Source organism: Anopheles coustani, chromosome 3 (assembly GCF_943734705.1).
Source record: "Anopheles coustani chromosome 3, idAnoCousDA_361_x.2, whole genome shotgun sequence".
Classification (NCBI taxonomy): Eukaryota; Metazoa; Arthropoda; class Insecta; order Diptera; family Culicidae; genus Anopheles; species Anopheles coustani.
The window spans coordinates 84,951,659-84,971,984 of NC_071288.1; the positions used below are offsets into that span (position 1 = coordinate 84,951,659).

At 40.8% G+C, this 20,326-nt stretch overlaps 1 protein-coding gene across 1 annotated transcript in view; it reads left to right on the forward strand.

Moving 5' to 3' along the window:
* The first annotated feature begins 7,818 nt into the window (after nt 1-7,818).
* LOC131268250 (protein amalgam-like) overlaps nt 7,819-20,326 on the forward strand; it is a 56,881-nt gene continuing 44,373 nt past the window's right edge. The window contains exon 1 of the mRNA XM_058270805.1: nt 7,819-7,879. Within this exon, the coding sequence (XP_058126788.1) occupies nt 7,819-7,879 (61 nt within the window). The remainder of the gene's footprint in view (nt 7,880-20,326) is intronic.

Here is a 20,326-nt window from a genome sequence, read left to right on the forward strand (position 1 = left end):
TCCACAATTCGACTCCACACCACTTCTTCTTCTTGTGGGGATGAGAAACGAATGTTTTCCTAAGCTCCTCATTTAATTTCATAGCCAAACCTGATGAAGTTGATTTCGGTCGGGACTTTCCAAAACCCCTTCCATTGACGTGTTTGCCACGCGGACGGGCGTTCGCAATGACATAATTCATAAGCGAAATATTTGTTTAATCAATTCCAACTTTTTACTCCCTCGCGCGAAAGCTTTACCTGTTTCTTTTGTTTTTTTTTTAGCAAACCAGGCGTTTCTCGTGAGCTCGCGTTTTGACTCCGCTTGAGGGTGATTTCCGTTCGTCTGTCAAACGTTGCGGCACCCCCACTCCTTGGAAGACGAAGTTTTCGGTTGGTGTTCACCTTTGTTCTCTTATGTGGTGTTTCGTTTTTCTTTTTCGTTTCTACTTTTGTTTTGTTTCGTCTCGACTGAACCGAGCGTGTGCCGGTGTGCTCTTTTCCTTCTCATTTTCCAGCACTTTTCATGATGAGCGTGTCTGACTTTTGAGGAACTCCAGTCTCTGAAACGCTCGGCTTGGACGGGCTCAAGGCCGCTGCGAAGGATTTCCACGGCTTTTTGATTGGATTCAGCTGCCCCTGAACCGTTTTGAAAAAGCACCGACACCTTTCGAGTTTTCTGTAGGTGCGTACACCGTCTTGTTCCTTTTTTTTGCTTCCGAGCCGGCATTTCTGGACGATACTTTCCAAGACCAAGACCCGATGCCCAACATCCTGTTTTCCTCCGGCCCGGCTGACATCGAGGCGTCAAACGGTATACAGCAACTTAGAAGTAAAAAACTGTGCAAATTTTTTTCCCGTTCACGACCGAAAAAAGGCGCGTACGCACCCTGAAACCCTACGGCTTTCATTGCACGGTTGAGTGTAAAAATTCAATTACGTTTGATTATGTTTCGTAAATTAGGGCTATGGTACAGCGAGGGATGAGTTTTAAAAAGTAAACCAAAAAGCCCCTTTTTACACCTTTCAATTTCATTCCTCGAAGGCAGCCGGTGTTTATTCATTTCGACAACGAATTGTCAGAGCTTATCGAACTCCATCTCCTTTCATCCAGGGTGTGGAAAAACCTCCGTATGATGCGCCATCGACAACCCCGTATGACGATCTTGTTAACAAAAGCCGTCGATGAGCATTAAATCTGATCAGCGCGTGTAATGGATGGAAAAATGAGACTTTTGCGAACGAAGCATATTTTTCTGGTGCAAAAGCAAATGGTTTCCGACAGCTCGCGAAAGATTGTGAGAAAATTAAGAAGCATCTCTCGTGAACCAGGTAATCGAATGCAGCAAGACGTTCAATCAGAATTTCGAAGCACGCACAATGTCACATCCACTTTTTTTTATCATTAAAGGTTAAATACATCGCTGAAATGTAATTTAAATGCTTTTCAAGAAAATCACTCCGGTTTTCAACATTGTCGTTGGCTTTTAACATTGAAAAACTATTTTCACATAATTTATTCTGCTTGCCTTATCTTAGGATATTTCAAATTTTACTGGAAACGATCCTTCGATTAGCACATTTCGATAAGAATGAGATGCTTCCCAATGGCGACATGCTAATGGGCTATATCTACTTCAATATGGAATAATAAAAAATTGTGTACTTTCACGATTTTCTTCTAATAAAAAAAAAAATTTTGTCATCAAGGCTAACGGTTTCCGTATGACCTCGCGAGGCGATGATAACACAAAATACCGTCACTTAATGATTACATTAGGCCATTCACACAACGGAAAATAAAACCCAGCATCACTGTTGGCTTGAGTGGAAAAAGTGAAGGAGTCAAAGAAATACACACAGACTTAACCCTCCCTATAGTATGTGTTATCTACGAGCTTTGTCGATTTGCCCAAAATCTTGCCGAAGCGTTGGCTGCGAATCGTCATGGAGTGTGCATTCGACAAGAATGCCTCATTACCGGTTGATTTTCTGGTCCTCTTATCATTTAATGAAAGTTTTTCCTCGCGCTCGACTCAACTTTGGGGCGTCAGGCAATTTACCACCGCATTGAACGTCGACGCGAGGGGGAGGGTTTGAAAAGAAAATCGAACCGAAGCCACCATTAAAAGTTAGTCCTTATTAGTTTTCACCGTTAGCTCGAGTTCAATTCCTTTTATTGGAAATGGATGACCGGAAAATATCGAAACCGAGTACATGGATAAAAGCTTTAAGTTCCCGTAGAAAGCACCTAGCTGCGCATCAATTATGTAAGTTTAAACTCTTTAAAAAGTAAGGACCGAAGTTAGTAGACTTGATTTTCATGAATTGTTCAACTGTTAGTGCGTAAACTTGTCTAAGGGTTCAATCAAAATCGTTGTCAGGAGCTTAAAATAAAGTTTTAAGAAAAGCAAAACGTTTAAAAAACCAGAGTTACATAAGAAAGCCTCAAAACCCCCAACCAATCTGTTGTGAAAATCTGATAAAACTCGAACAAATGCTGTATCATTTTAAGTTGAATGGATTGGTAAAAGATCCCTTTACGTCTCACTATTGTTAGCTTTTGCTGTCCCTTTCTTTTATCTAAATTCACCATGAAACGTCAAGCTCAACCCGGTTGCGAAGGTCAGAAAGAATCGTCCCTTTTCTCGCAAACATTTCAAAAGGTTTGTTCCGAAAATCTCTTGATGAAAGGAATGCTTTTCCAACCGGCAACCAACTGTATCCGGGGCGAGAGGGGAACCATCGGGATTTAAAGCTGCGGATGAAACTGATGAAAGGACATGGAGAAAACCGAAACCGGCAAATGGTAAATGACCGCAGGACGAGCATTTTTGGACAACCGGCTCCACTCGAGTTGGTAAACAAAATCTAAACACAGAAAGATATTCCTCCACGCTGCTAGGTTTAGCGCTGCCACGATTAGGTCAGATGGTGGTGGTGTATTGTCCCAACCCTCTTTTCGGGTAGTTTTGAAACAGGAAGGCAAGATAGACAGCGCTTCAAAAGAATGGGACTTAATTCTGTTTCAATCACGATTGCTACAAACGATCTAAGGAAGCCCATTCGTAATGCGAACAGTTTTGATTGATTCTCTGTTGATTGCTGAGCTGAAAGCGCAAACAAAACACAAAAACCCATTTTTTGCTGTCTTTGAGTTTGGCAATACATAACTTTTCTCAACATTATGGAACACTACACAAGATTGTGAAATGCAAGCTTGTTGTAATAGTTTGTAGTTGTCTCAGAACTGTGCCAAGACACAGCAAGACACAACCAACACTTTATATGTTGGGAAAGAAGTTTAAAATTGATTGATGAGTTCCACTTTTAACAGATTCTGAAAATTGTATCAAATTCTTCACGTCATGATACTAACCGAGTAATCAATTTGGAAAAGCGGTTTAATGAGAAGAGTAGGTAAACAAACAGTACTACTTCTTAAAGATGAAAGTAGTGATTCATCTTTTTTTCTAAAATTACTTATTTTTTTTTTAAACTGTTTTTTTTATTTGTTTAGGATACATACACGCGAATCTCTGTAAAGATTTTCAAACGCAGTACCCACTCTAACGTTATGCTACAAATCGCGCATGATGAACGGGAGTCGATCTTTTTCATTTTGATTGAAGTATCGCATTCGTTATTTCAACTCAAAACAGGGAATGTGAAATTTGCACCCACAGAAGAAAATAATCCTTGCAAGTGGTTGGATTTTCTTCTATGTATTCAACAATCTAATTATTATTTTACCGAGGCTATTAAACGCGCACAGAAAAACATTCTGCTTGAAACATCTACCATACTCGGTTACCTCAGGAAACCTTAAACACCCTCTTAACGTTCGCACCCAACGGCGTTTCCTCTCTATTTGGCAAATTTGCTAACCGGCGTGACAGAATTCGCACGCACGCTCCGGGTGCTTGTTAGTGAGGAAAATAATGAAATTTACACACGATCTTCTGTTGGGTAAATACTCGAACCGCACTGGGGATGACGGATAGAAAAAAAAAGAAAACGAGCAGCTGCAACCTTCGCTCATACCATCCTAAGGCATGGCAAGCCGCTTTATGTGCATCTCACCAGGTGCATGGCCAGAGGAAGGGAGAGTCACTTTAATCCAGCGATAAAACCTCTTCAAACGTTTTACGAAAAGACTTCCGATGCGAAGGGACTTCCAGTCCGGAGCCGCCGCCGGTCCGACACGTGCCCATCATTTACCGCACCCGGAGTGGATTTTGCGAATTGTTCAAGCGTTAGCAAATTGTTTCCTACGGCCGACTTCCGTACGAACAGGACATAGGGGTTACTGTTTGCTGCACTGTTTTCTTTCCGCTTTTTTCTCTTCTCCCATCTAATATTAGAGGTGTAAGTGACAGGGTGGCCAGTCTGCTTCGCTAGGGTGTACGCATACCGATTGAATCTCTTGTCGATGGAAAAGGTTGGTGTGCAATTTTAAGCCCACGAACCCATCAAGGGCGAAAACGGATTCGGTGGCAAATTGCGGAAATTCATTGACTTTCATTCGCCCGGAATAAAAAGCATTTCGTCGGAGCAGCCGGTAGAATGTTGATTACGGCGGTCACAATGGTGTTTCCGTGTAACCGGAAGGAAGATTACTTAACTGAAAGCCCCTTCCGAGTGTAAATACTGCTAAGGGATGGTGGAATGGAATGAACTGATTCATAATTTATCACATGCAGAGAGAGTGGGGTGACACTAGACAGTTGCACACTAACCTCTCGGGAAGAAAGCTAGAAGCATAGAGAAGGAGGTTTTAAATTACATTGTAGATAACTGACGTAAGACACCATCATCCTCTTGGTATACCGCATTTAAAACATATAATTTGCTACGTAAAAAAAGTATTTTCTGCTTAGTGACAAACTAGAATCTGTTCTGTAAGCATCATATTTCTGATTTTTACTTATGGTTGTATTATATTTAATAAACTCTCACCAGATCCAGACTAAAAGAATTTAAATAAAACATCTCAACCATCCTACAAAGCCTGATCACATCCAACGAAAAAATGACCTAAGTGCTGGTTTTCCACGTTTCTTTCCCTTCTCGGTTTCCTTCCAGCGGAAGGACACAGTTTCACAGTAGAACAGTGCGGCGCATTTTTGGACACGCACGTGCCAAAGATTATCCTGCCGGTCGGTTTTTGGTTATTAAATTCTTCCTTGCACTGGAGCTAAGCGGAAATGTTTCGTGATTAAAATGCCTTCTTTTGCTAACATTCCAGTGCATCCAGGCTTGTGTGAGTGTTGGACAGTCCGGATCGTTTCCCTGAAGATGGATGGTGAAACCTTGCCGCGAAAAATCGCGAGTCTTAAAATTAATAAAAATACTACTGATGGTTAAAGCGGAGGCTTACGGATGCGTCACCGTCATATCGGTCGTTTTGATCTCTTGCCGCGCCAACGTTGGACAGCGACGAATTTATAACCCACGTCCTTTGGGCGGATATTTTTGGACCACGTTGTAACAATGCGCTTTACATCGCACGACCTCCAACTCCGGAGCTTTAACGACAGTTGTCGTAAAATTTCGCAAAACAGAAGCGGAAAAATGATAACCACAAAAAAAATAGGACCCCCTAAATTTGCCCAGGTCACGACCGAAGGGGTCTTCCGATATGACTGCGCGGTATCATAATTCTTCTGCACATTAATGTGCTCGGCACTCTGCTTCACTCAACGCGTTTCCGCTATCCACGAACGGCCCTGCTTTCTTTTGGAGCAACTTTTCCCGAGATTCGATTGTAGTAACTATTAAGCACACCCGATGCAGACATCGTCACAACGTAGCATTGTGTAGCTGTCTGTGTAAGCCTAAGTTTAATATCTGATTTCCTGGCGCTGGGTCATTTTTTTTCTAGGTTAATGCATTTCCCCGGCTGATAATGCGGAGGAAACTCGTGCCAAATTGTTGCCGCAGGCAACCGTGTCTAGTCCGCTTCTCTCGTTTCGCGAAAGGGCAGACGACAAAACCCCGGACAGGCACGTAAGCGCTGTAATCGTGCTTTTTAGTCCTCCTTCAGAGCTCCCTTTAGGCGTTGAGGAAATTTTTGTAGATCAAGTATCAAAGCGCCGGAATGCAAAAAGATCATTTGAGCGGAAGCAGTTCCCTCTCCAAATTCTTGGTGTCGAATGGCTGACCAAATGCAAATAGCAGAAAGCATCCGAGCACCAGCAAATTAAATGTAAAATCGCTCTCGCATGTTACAATTAACTTGCATCGAATAAGTTCTCGCGAAGAACCTGAGCTAAACCAGCAGTTTTCAAACAACGCTCAGGTCGGATAAACGACATTATTTATCGCCTCAATTACGAACTTAGAAGTCCTCAAAAGCAGCTTTTCGCTTTGAAGAAAAGGTTCGTAAAAACTTAAGCCGTACCGAAACGTTGCAAGCCACGTGCCAACGAATGTAGGGAATGGTCGTTATGCGACGCAGGAAGAGTGAACCGGTGTGAAAGGTGAAAACATTCCGTCAAGACTAAGGAAAAAACACCCATTCCCTCCCGAGGATGCAAGCAGCATCATTAGCGGCACCCTTTGGCCGAACCATCCAAGAACAAACAATCAACTGCACGGACTGTTGCAACTAAATCATCATAAATTCTCGCCCGCAAGCAATCGAAGCAACAGTCTACCTACGGCAGACACACGAGCGTCTGAGGCACGGATGTAGTATGGCACAAAGTTGAATATTTATAACAGTCAGTGTGGAGAAAGCGAAGAACGCTTTTCCTCAGATGTGAAAATTTTAAACACGCCGACACTTCCAGCGCCACAGCAATCCGTCGCGTTCAAACACCAGCTAATGGATTAGGGTTTCGTTTTAAGTGAACGGTGAAGTTAAGACCAAACAACGTTAAAGTAGGATAAAAAGAAAACACTGTAAACTGCATAAAAAAGGATAAGGAGTTGGAGAAAAATACACGGAGAGAAGCAAACATTATCGCACAAACATAAACAAAGAGTGAAGAAATATATAGCAACTAGGCGAAACAACAATATACAAACAAAAGAGAACGGGAAAAGGAATGGAAAAGCGAATATAATGGTCTACCGGGAAACAAAAGGCTGAAGATCATCCGGTCCCATTAGTGTGTCCTTTTTCTCCGTGGAAAACCCCGGAACGGTCCTACGGTTGGCCGCCCGCAGAGGCAAAAGCTGCTGGAAGCCGTCGACAGTGTGTTTTGTTGATATATAGTGCTAAGAAAGGGCCTAGCATTACGTTCTGCTCGACACTAAGCGATTGTGTGGAAGTGTTTTCGTACTTTTTCTTGCTTTGTGATTTTTTTTATAATAATTCTACTTCTACATTGGTTTTTTCAGCACAGTTCGGGTTGAAGGAAAAAGCAACAAAGTGTGTCGATTTACGCTACTTTCTTGGAAGGATGAGTTTGTGTTTCTGTGTCTAGGTTTGTAGGTTTTTTTTCATGTGCATTAGTATCATCGATTGTGAGTGTGTTCAAGTTAGTTCTTTCACCGAAGGCGTCCGTTTATAGGAAAATTACCCCGTCGCCCAAGGAAATTAGTTTTCTTCAGTGGGAAAACACAAAACACTCAACACGGAGGGAACACTTCGGGCGGGTCAGAAAACAAGCTACAAAAGCTCTAAGCATTCCACCTGGGAGAGGAAAGTACTTTTCTCACAATCGCCCAGAGGCAACTACTAATGTGTGACGAGTGTGTATAGTGCATCAGTGGAAAGTGTAAGAGCATCGAAAGGAAGTCTAGTGTTCTACACAAAGGAGTAAGAAAAACAACCAAACGTTCCACCTTCCCAAGGGGGCACAACCAGCCAAACAACAAAACGGCAGCAAATATGGCCGGCTACGTCTGCCATATTTTGCTGTTCTTTGTTTTCACACAGGAAACTGCTTACGGTAAGAACTGCTTATATTTATCATTCCATTATTAATGACGACGCGTCTCACCTAGGACTCAGGGGGCTGGAAAGCAAAAGTTTCCGTTGCTTTTATACACTAACAAAGGCCTTCGAGAGAGCGAAGAGATGGGAAAGGGGAAATTTTACCAAATACTTCAGACTTCGGCAAAACGATGTTCTTTTCTCATGTGTCTGTAGGGATTGAGCCGAGCTGGATGAATAATTAGAAAAATAGTAATAATGAACGAATTGATAAACGAATGAATTATGAATGCGAGGCAACGAAAAATTAAAAATGAAATTAATCGCTAGATAGTTGGCAACGAAAATTAGAAGAGCGATGGCCTACTACTGAACCGAGATGGATCTGCAGATGGAAAAAGATGGAACAAAGTAGACATTGAAAAACGGAAAGAGTTGAACCATCAGTCTTGTGATTGAATTTGACGAGAGTGGATAGTGAAAATGAAACAAGTAGTTGAATTTGGATGTTGAAATATAATGAAATAGAGAAATAATCCGTGAGATCACGACAATGGCGCAAGTCGGTAAAATATAATGGCGAAATATTTGAAGAGAGTGGTGATAATTAAAAGCTTTTTGTTTTTATTTTAAAATAGGAAGTGATATCTTGTTGTAGCTCTTTACTCAGAGTAAGGATGGCGTACCATATTAATAGAATACCCCATATTGGAAAGTTTATTGCAGAATAGCGATTATATGTCGCGGTTTTTCTTTTGTCAAACAATGATGCAAAATAACGTTGAATTAATATTGATCAGGTTGTTAATATAATAGCGATTGCCTTTCGAATAATGCTATAATAATAGCGATTTCGGAGAGTGAGATATATTGAGGATAAGGAGAATTAAATCTATGAGGTTAACATCAGTAACAAAAAGTGTTTCGTAAATATCGAGGTTTGTGAAAGAAACTAGATGGTGGTTTCATATCAAAGATGGATTGCTTCCATGTCATTGGAATAATTTATGTTGTTAAACTTTCTGTGAAAGATAGTGATTATTTGTCGATGTTTTACACGAATAGTGGCTGAAAATTGACCAGATTGACAAGCAATTGTTATTTCATATTGGAGTTTTACTTCAGATAAAGTTATCGTTCCATTTCGTTGGATATCATGGCTACTAAACCAAAAGTTATGAGTTTTGCATGGTTCATTACAATTTTGTCTTGTGAAACACATTTTTTTTTTTTTTTTTGACACCTTCTACGAGATATCGAGACATATTGGAAAAGTTGTTGATTAGTTCTTAGAGGTTAGTTGTTATAAAAAGAGCATTACATCGTAACCTATGGTGCAAAATAGTTACACCGTGTCGTAGGTATCGAGATTATTGAGGATTGGAGTATATTTTTGGAATCGTTGTGTGCAGTAGTAAAGTATGCAAAATAAAATAGTTTCATATCTTGTCTTTGAGAGACATGGATACGATTTCATAAGAGTAGATACGATTTCTTAAAATTTTCTCAGCATGGAGGACTGAGTCATTGAGGAAATTTCTTGCAAACGGATCAGATTCAATAAGACTCTCTGTGTGGAAGATCAATATGGAGATGGGAATAAAAGATTTCAGTATAGAGATGAGAATACAAGATTTCCCGAGTGAAAGACCTCAATTACTAAGTACTTCTCAGAGCGGAAGACACAAATGAAATATTCCTTGAGAAGAAATATTGTTATTCATAGAGGTTCTCAGAGATGGCGTCTCACGTCGAGAGAATAGTCAATATTGAAAATTGATTAAAAATAGTGATTAGTTATCGCGGTTTCTCGCCAAACAATGTTAGGGAAATGGCGTTGGTATAAGTTTGCTATACTTGGTCTTTGTATCGATGAATTTTTGAAGTTCTTTTTGTACACCTTCTACATTGTGGTATTCAGATAATTTTGGAAAGGTTGTCGATTGGTTCTGTGAGGTTAAGTAGTAGAAATATCGTCACTATAGTATCACGTATCGTATGGTACAAAATAGTTACACCGTGTCTTAGGTATCAAGATTGATAAGTGTTGGAATATAATCATCGAGTCCTTCTGATTAGTAGACAAGTAGAGTAGATGCAATTTTTAAGATTTTCTCATAATGGAAGACTTAGTATTAAGGAGATTTTATAGACATTGAAAGATTCCAAAGAAGTCCTCCTTTACTAAGTGCTTATCTGAGTGGAATCCTCGATGAAGTTCCCTGAGAGGAACGGCACAGATGCAATGAGGTGGAAGACCTCCTTTAAAAGGTGCTTATCTGAGTGGAATTCTCGATGAAGTTCCCTGAGAGGAACGGCACAGTTACAATGAGGTGGAAGACCTCCTTTACTAAGTGCTTCTCTGAGTGGAATCGTCGATGAAGTTCCCTGAGAGGAACAGTACAGATACAATGAGGTGGAAGTCCTCCTTTACTAAGTGCTTATCCGGGTGGAATCCTCGATGAAGTTCCCCGAGAGGAACGGTACAGATGCAATGAGGTGGAAGACCTCCTTTACTAAGTGCTTATCTGAGTGGAATCCTCGATGGAGTTCCCTGAGAGGAACGGCACAGATGCAATGAGGTGGAAGACCTTCTTTACTAAGTGTTTATCTGAGTGGAATCCTCGATGAAGTTCCCTGAGAGGAACGGCACAGCTGGAATGAGATGGAAGACTAAGTGCTTATCTGAGCTTATCCTTTACTAAGTGCTTATCTGAGTGGAATCCACAATGAAGTTCCCTGAGAGGAACGGTACAGATGCAATGAGGTGGAAGACCACCTTTACTAAGTGCATATCAGAGTGGAATCCTCGATGAAGTTTCCTTAGAGGAACGGCACAGATGCAATGAGGTGGAAGACCTCCTTTACTAAGTGATTATCCGAGTGGAATCCTCGATGAAGTTCCCTGAGAGGAACGGCACAGGTGCAATGAGGTGGAAGACCTCCTTTACTAAGTGCTTATCCGAGTGGAATCCTCGATGAAGTTTCCTGAGAGGAACAGTACAGATGCAATGAGGTGGAAGACCTCCTTTACTAAGTTCTTCTGAGTGAAATCCTCGATGAAGTTCCCTGACAGGACCGGCACAGCTGGAATGAGGTGGAAGGCCTCCTTTACTAAGAGCTTATCTGAGTGGAATCCTCGATGAAGTTCCCTGAGAGGAACGGCACAGATGCAATGAGGTGAAAGACCTCCTTTACTAAGTGCTTATCTGAGTGGAAACCTCGATGAAGTTTCCTGAGAGGAACGGCACTTTACTAAGTGTTTTTTTCCGATCCGATTAAACGATCCTTCGAGAGGAATGGTTTGATTACTAAGTCCTCTTTGAGTATATAAAAAAGGAAGAATAACAATGGTGAGGAGGAGAGAAAGAGTTGATACATAAAAGATATTTGGAAGGGAACACGTACGTTATTAGGATCTTTTCCGAGTTGAAGGAATTCTTTGTAAGGAATGGTAAAGATTAGAAGATATTGTCTGAGAGAAAGAACAATATGAAAATTTAAATTAAAGATTCCCCAAATTCATAAGATATACATATTCGGGTGGGAGACACATTTGTAAATATACTTTCTGAAAGGAAGTATTCATATGGAAAGAGATTCCCTGAGAGGAAGACACAGGGTTCTAAAGTTTTATTTAAGTGAAGGAATAGGTGTTTGAAGAAATTCCCTATGGGGAACGTTACACATTCCACATGTGTTCCTAAATGGAATACAACCCCAGGGAAACAATTGTTATTCATTCTTTTAAATTATAACTATTTTTCGTTATGTATTTGTACATCGCGGATATGTTGGATGTGGAGCAACGAAACGGATCCTTCGAGAATTTTTCTAGTGGACAAATATATCGTAAGAAGCTTCAATTTTGAGGATGGTATCGGGAACACGGCGTTATTCATCATCACCACCAACACAGTCAAACCTGAGAATCGGCGTAACTCGGTGCTAACAAAGCTGAAAAGAACCACGCAAAAAGCAGATCATCCTTAACGTTTGGATTGAAGACGGCTGATCAAGGAGTTCAAATACGCTGCTCGGGTTTGGCCTGTCCATGTTACTATGTTTGCCTATGTTCAATATTTCCAGCACTGTTGATAATTTTTCCAGCATGTTCGAGAGCACATAGTCATATTTTCTACGGATGGACGGATGATTGGAATGTTGTTGTAGAAACTGCGGCTGAAAGTTCTGCACAGAAAGCAGATCAACTTTAACGACTGGATTGAAGAGCCAATGGACGATCAAGGACAGAAAAAGGCCTTACAAGATTGTTGTTGAAGATATTGTTTTAGAAGTTGCAGCTTGTCTCGAAGGTACAGAGCGACAATCGAATGTAGACGATGTAATGGACGAAATCTTAGCGGTAGCTTCAATCGTGACCGAGCTAAAATTTCTGTATTTGTCGAAATTATCCCGAAAACACGAGCACTATTCAGTTTTGGAGCAGTCGGGATTGATAAGAAGAAACAGTTGGAGCATACGTACGGGATAGCTGCTCGGAGCCGAACTTATAATTCAACGGAGAAGAGACATCTTTCGACCCCGGATTCATAACTATTCGTGGATGAAATTCAGACAGCATCTGGAGTGGACGCAGTCCTGAATGTGGCCTAATAGTCTGCATTGTTTTGAGTCAGAATCTATTCAGAAATGACTTAACAACTCGATCAGAAAAACTGCACCTTATATCGCATGAACGGGCATATCGCAGAATCATCAGTTGTAAAGCCACGAAGTGATTTCTTCAAAAGTTCCCCAGAGTTCAATACCAAATACGGGGAGGACAAAGGAGCGAGAATTATAATCTGTTCGTCTGTGTGCAAAATCAAATGAAGCCATCGAGTGACAGAATCTAGGTGTTATAAAGGTTATGGCGGTTGCGAAATAAGAAGCACTCCTAGATGGATAAAGATTTCGTGGAAAGTTCCCCTGCCTTTGGGATATGAGCAACTTGAACGATTGTCCCCAAAAAGGACTAGTGAATGAAGTACGTAGGATACTTATTTGCGGACGAAGATTACGAGACGAAAGAACCCAATTTAAGGGAAGGAGATTATGTAGTGAAGTTATTACCACGAAGGACTAAGAGCTACTCCACTATCTCCAGCGAATATTATACACTATCGAATAGAGTACAAAGGTGATCATCATCAATGATTTCGGACTCGTTTACTAGGAACATTAACGTAAAAATGTAAACGGTTCGGAAAACAAATTGGGAAGCAAGCCATTAAATTGCATCAGTGGCCGATAGTAATTGCATGAATGGTACTAGCAGTCCTCAACTAACAGAACCGCAAAGAATAATTAAATAACCAAGAGATAACAGGATACGGTTATGTATCACGATTGCGATGGAGAGTAGAGGTAGTGGAGGATGTAGGGATTGAGCCGAGCTGGATGAATAATTAGAAAAATAGTAATAATGAACGAATTGATAAACGAATGAATTATGAATGCGAGGCAACGAAAAATTAAAAATGAAATTAATCGCTAGATAGTTGGCAACGAAAATTAGAAGAGCGATGGCCTACTACTGAACCGAGATGGATCTGCAGATGGAAAAAGATGGAACAAAGTAGACATTGAAAAACGGAAAGAGTTGAACCATCAGTCTTGTGATTGAATTTGACGAGAGTGGATAGTGAAAATGAAACAAGTAGTTGAATTTGGATGTTGAAATATAATGAAATAGAGAAATAATCCGTGAGATCACGACAGTGTCCACATCTGCGCGAGACGTTTGATTGATCTACGTTCGGCTGCCAGCTTCTTGATCGGTCAAAGCAATGAAGTCAAACGAAAAAGAATCGAGTCAAAAGATTACAAAAACTAAGCTACGACTCGGAGACGCAATGGTTCGAAACAAACAATACCTTATTGACAGCACTGGCAACAACTCATTCGGTTTGCGATTTTATGACTTCGACAGTAACAACAGTTACCCGGTAACTTAAGAACCAAGTTTGTGTGGCATTTGAATGAAATTACAAGAAAAAATGAAAATGAAAAGATTTGTCTATCCTGATAACCAGCATAGCATTTGATTTCTTTTAAAAATAATGGCAAGTCATATCAAGCAACTTTCGTTAACCAATCACATTCGGAAAGCAATGAATAACTTTCGTGTAACATCATAACTAATGCTGATGAACAAAAATTCAAACCACGAAATAATCAAAAGTCAACATAGTTGTCTCAGTACTATCGGATGTTGCATCGGACTTCTCGATGATAAAAATCCACCCACCACCCTTTCCTAGGAGAGCATCAAGCTTCATCAAAGCCGGTCTCCAAGTTGTTCTAAGCTGTACATGGTCCTCCGGGATCAGGACGTGAATGGATCGAAATCTCCGAAGATGTGGCGGAGGATAAACGTTGTCTTTCGCCGAGCCGTTGTCGTCGTGATTCTTAATCAACTTTTGTTTGCGTTTTACCAGAGCGTCTTTGGTTCATAATAGATGTGTACCATCGATCGTACACCATCAAGTCGAGTCAACTTCATCTCGGGTACATCTAACATTTTTTAAAAGAATTTACCATGGTTCATGCATATCAGTGTGACATCAATTCCTTGGCATATGAGTGTGGTTCGCTGAAATGTAGGAAATGCCTTTAAATGGCTCAACCACAGCCAGTAACGTCCACAAATAGTACGAATCTCAGTGTCTTGCGCCGTGATTGGAGGTCTTGTGGCTTCTGCTATATCCAAATGTTGCTTTTGCAGCATTGCGCTTTATCGAAGGCAACTTATGCTTTGCAGCACGAAGCCTCAGTGAAAAGTGAATTTAAAGACCATTATCGACCAATTTTCATTGGCATTTAATTGAAACGACGGGTGGGTGTCCGCTCTCGTGGTCTCCAGGACTCCTGTTTGTCCGCTCCTTGGATGTCGCTACGACCGCTTGCGTTCGTATGCGCTTGTTCCCTCCGTTAGAACGATACCTCCCACGACAACAGATGAAAGTGGCAGTCTCACCATTGGACCCGGAAGAAGATGCATTTGCATCGTCAAACAATGGACCCGTTGGGGAAAAGTGCTCTGATGCAGATGTTTCCCAATGCGAAGAGCTGCTTCCTGCCGGTGCATCTCTCTGCTCTCTTTCGACCGATTCTTCTTTTCGTCCGGGTTTCCAGTGTGCACGTGACGTTAAAATATTTGCATTTCAAATTAGCCGACATTGAGTGTGCTAGCGTCAGTTGAGAGCTCCAAAGCCGTGGAAAGAGCGCAATGCCGAAAGCCCGGCTTCAACCGATTCAGCAAATGGAGCATCGCTTCGGTAGCTTATGCAAATTGCTGATACCTGTGCGCAGTACAGTTTTCACTGATGGCTCAGGTAGAAAGCACCTTGCGAAAGCAGTGATCATCTTGTAGAAAAACAATTGCATTGTTCGTGACGGCCAGGTTCCGAGCCATCCACTGTTTCAAGGTAGATGAAGAGTTGAAACCTTGAACCCCCAGGTAGATTTTCAAATCGTGATTCGCAAAGCTGGCCAGTTTGTTTAGTTTGTTTGATCACATCTGAAATGTCACGAATTTGATTAAAGGTTCTGGTGAATTTGTGTGTCCAAGTGTTTCATAATGAATTGTAGAAGAAAGAGAAATCGTTAGATTCAAAATCAATAATTCAAAATAAATTTTAAATAACCAATATTTCCATTTGGGACTCGACTTGAGAATACCGCCACCGTATGCAATGTTTACGCTCCTTTCGGAAGCCAAAGCAGGGAAGACTATTCAAGAGTTTGGAAGTACATTTAACTAAACTACTAAAACTGACCTATCTTATGTCGGAATTATAGATGCTATTTGACATCTTTTCTTATACTCCCTAGAAACAACTTATGCCTCTGCAGCAATAAGGCATAGAGGGGAAACTCTGTCTGTGGAACAGTATCTTCATGTTCATTTCGTCTTTGCACGTTTTCGACATTCCTACACATTCCGAGCGAAGTACAGGTTCTTCGAAAAATCTCCCGGAGCCCATTCGAACACGACGATCTAAATTCGAAACGACGGAACTTTCACCAAAAGTTCCCGACAACCGGTGGGCTTATCTGTTCAAATGAATCAACAGGGCACTGAGCAACACAAATAGAAATTCTGCCGAAGAAGTGTAATAGCTAATGTACCACGTACTAGGGATTTGCCATCAGAAGACGTGATAATTACCGGTTTGGTCCAAGTTTGGCTTCCTCTTTTCGTTCGTACTCGCTTAAGTTAATGCTAAATTTTTCCTACCGAAAAACTTTATCGAAGCACGTTCCTCATTCCGGAATAAAGAATAGAAGTTGAGTGTTTTGGACACGGGTTGAAGTTCACCCTTAGGATGGTCGTCGATCGGATTATTTTTATAAGAAAACCTTACAATGGCAATATTTATTATAAAGAAAACTTCACATTGGCCGTACGATTGCCTCGAAGACAATTCCCCTATTTCACCGACAAGTGGATCATAAAATTTCCATAACGATGTCCCGAAGAACGTTTATCATAAGAATTTCCACCCCCGTCTACAAAACTTTGGATAAACGCTCCCGAATACCTGGCTCGACTCGTTGCAAGATATTTCGTGACTCATCTCGTTGGACTAAATCATACGTCGGTAGATCTTTCTGTTAAGATCACGGACACGGTAGATTTTGCGTCGCATTTGTTAGTCTGGCGCCATCGTGGACGAAAAATTCAATCAATGTTCCATTGAACCCTATTCTATAGCGACAGAAACGTATCCATGGCAGTTGGCAGTCAAACAGAAAAATAAAAGGCACAAAGTGGTCGTCGCCATAAATCAAAATATTCACAACACATAAATGCGACCCTTATGGTGGTTGTAAAGATTATTGAGAGACTGGAAGCGAAAAGTGAAAAAATTTACATTGAATCGAGAACAATCTTCACCCTCATTTATGTTGAAGTTGTAATTTTTTCTCGAATCTAATAGCCATGGAAAGCGACATCCAATTATTGTTATGAATGAAACAGTGTTCTATAGAAACTTTTAAAGATGCATTACTTTCTTCTTAAATCACTTGCTGAAGTAGATCGACTAAACTAAATTATTCGAAATGAATATTGAAAAAACAACATAATAAAAGGATGAAAGGACGAGAGCTTTTTTCTTGCTTCTCAACATGATGAACTTGTAATTTTAGAATGAGAAAGTATCCTTTAATCGTCAATCTTTCCACTTTGATTCCGAAAGTTGAGCGTCGAGAAGTGAAACCGGCAATGTACAAGTTTCTTTCAGCACTAATTTTCTTCCAATAATGCCGTGTCCATGCATTCTTAAGAAAAGTTAATTTATATCCTGCTTGTTAAAAAAAGAACTGCTTTCAAGAGTACTCTTAAATGCAGATCAATGTCAATACCGCAAAAGCTTATTTTCAAGCGTTCCGAGGTTCAATGGTGTTTGATATGCGTCTTTCAATGCTCGTTTCCAACCGAGGATTTCCTTTCGATATTCTTCGCTGCTTCACCAGCTCCTTTGAATTATGTCTTGTGTGACTTGTGTGTATTGAAAATGAAATAGTTACTAACCACGTTTCCTCATCCCCCGGGTAAAACCTAACCCATATTTTGGAAGCCCTGTCGGTAACTTGAGCGCTCGGGGAAGTTCATCAATAGGTTTGAAAAACTTGTACGTTTGCTTTTCCATCACCCGGGAGAGGGTGGCTGATAAATATTCATTCCAAAGTTTTGTTGCAACTTTATCAGCTGAAAAAAAGAAACCCACGCCGAAATCAACACTGTTCGAACAATAGCCTTGAAAATTGTTGCTTCCGTCTCGTTTGAAAAGTTTCAGCTTACCCTACGTTTCCAGAAGTTTTCGCGGGAAGAAATGGAACACGAGGAACGCTCCCGTTTTTCGCCCGAAGACTTGCCCAAGCAAAAGAAATAAATTCAATCTCGTACGGGATTTTTCCTTTCCCTCCGCAAAAATGGAGCTACATGGCTTAGCGGTAAACTTGCTGCTACTCGCTCGCACTGTCGGAAAATGCATTGCATTCCGTCCACCTCGGATTAATGTGGCCATAATGTGGATGAACTTCGTGGCGAGCCGTTTGACACCATTGTACTCGCTTGGAACCTCAGTCGTACGGATTCCCCGTGGGATGGATTTTTGTATAACAGCTGAAAACAGTTTCCCTATCTCCATCCAACAACGTCTCGCAAAGAGTCGGAGGCAGTCTATTTGATTTACTTTTCCGAGTGCGGGGTTAATGGCAACGAGAGAGAACTTGCAAACAAAAGTCACTATCCGTAATCTAATAAATTTATCGGTTTCCTTTAGTTCACGTGTGCGGAGCGATATCTATCGGAATAGAGGAGAACAACAATGGGAATGGGACACAACGGAAACCCTACATTAGTTTCATGTGAAAAACGGTAGCAGTACGTAATATTGTCGTTTGTTTGATTAGATCTTCTACTTCGATTCGCAAACATGCTTGACATGGATATACACGTTTCGAATCGCTTTATTCTGTGCGCTCGTTATGAAGTTCTCGAGACCATTATCTCGTTTGCGATGTATTAAAACTACGTGAAAACTTACTTCACATTTCCGAACGCCATACCCAACGGCGCACTTTGATGTTGATGATCGCCTGATAGGCTCGATTGGAAAAATCTGCCGTTGGTGCGTATTCACCATTTTAGTTATCGCCGGAAAAAATATCTCTCATTTTTTCGGACGGTTGGGGTAGTTGAATTTTCCACATTTCAACCCATCAACCCACAACCCTCAAGCCCATCAGTGTATCTGCTTGGAACTCACATAATCAAATCAAAATTGATATCGCATATCGGGTGGGGAACGCAGGGTTTTGCGGGAAACGATCCAATTTTGCGTTTGATTAACTGCATCGATCAACCGCAAAAACTGTGCATCCTTCCGAGGGGTGACCGAAGTTAAATAAGGTTCGAACTACCTTTACTTCGTCCAATGGCGATTTTATGTCCGCACCCCAACATAAACGCGAAACAGATTGACCACAGGCAACGGTCGATTCGGGCAAAATATAACTACATTTAACCTTCATTCATTTTATATCGTGAACAAATTTTCGATCCAGGCAAACGTTTAAAATTGTTCCTTATTTTGAGGAGTCGTATAATTTTAAAATCGGGTACATACGCTTGTTTTGAAATATATCTCAATTATTATAAAATCGAAAAGGAAAACTTACTTACATACCGAATCACCATATGGGCTGAGAGAACCACCTGAGAGAGAATTTTTTTTTAAATACTAGAATCAAATGTCATGGAGTTATAATTAAAATAAACATTACAGTTCAACAAAACTGTTCAAATAATAAATACATTTTATTACATTTCATTATTACAATTTTCATTAGAATAATCTGACTTTTTCTCTCTTCAATCTTAAGTTTTAGCATTTTCTTCTCATCTGTTCAGTTTAAAGAGGCATGATAAATTTTAACATGTTAAACAAACAGGTAGGCTAGCTTTGTTAATGTTCTACATACACTGCCGGGGTTGATAGGTGAGATGTAAAACGCTGTAATTACATTTTATTCCATTTGCATGTGTCTCATAGTAAACAAAATTTTTGGATGGCTTTATCTGACTTTTTTTCACTTCAATCGTAAGTTTTCACGATTCCCCCAAATCTGCACAGTTAAAAGAGGCATGAAAATATTTAACATGTTGAACAAACAGCTTTTTTATCAATCCAAACATATCTTTCGGTATAAGGCATTTGGCTGTATCGAACAGTAGCATATGAACACAAAAAATTCACCAGAAGCAACAAAAAGTCAAATAGATTTCTCCTAAGCCCGGCCGGTTATGGCAAACCATCTGCTTGCCTATTATGATCCCTTCCCTCCCGGTTCTCATCGTTTGGCAATCCCTTTCTTAATTGAATTTCACTGCGGTTGCAGTATAGCCTCGAGGATCTCGTAAAGCCCTTGCGTTCTTTGAAACATACGGGATTTAAATCTACGCATCTACGCTGGCTAACTTCTCCAATGTCGAAACAAACTGTCGTCCTTGAATGTACCGACCGCAAAACGATTGCGCCACACCGACGAAAACCACCATCCGGAGTCCTTTCGTCCTACCCGACCCTTGAGGGTAGGGTCGTTTCACTCCATTATGCTGTCGATTGGCCGTGTTCCGGTTCGGGAATCGATTGTTCGGTTTTATTTTTAGATGATAGCTTCAACATCTGTTTCGGCAAATGTTACGTGGGTTAAATTTGTTACGGGAAGTGTACTGTGAGTCGTTTGGTCGCTGTCCTTGTTTGTTTCCTGGAAGTCCTGACGATACGCCATCTTCATGGTGACTCATTCATTGACGGCTCATTGTTTCGCTGCTTCTCACGCAACGTTCATCGAAACACACTCGATAGATACACTCACGCCGGTAGAAAATTAAAGAGAAGTCGACATTTTAAATCGTTCCTCTCCAAGAAGCATTCCTCAAAGT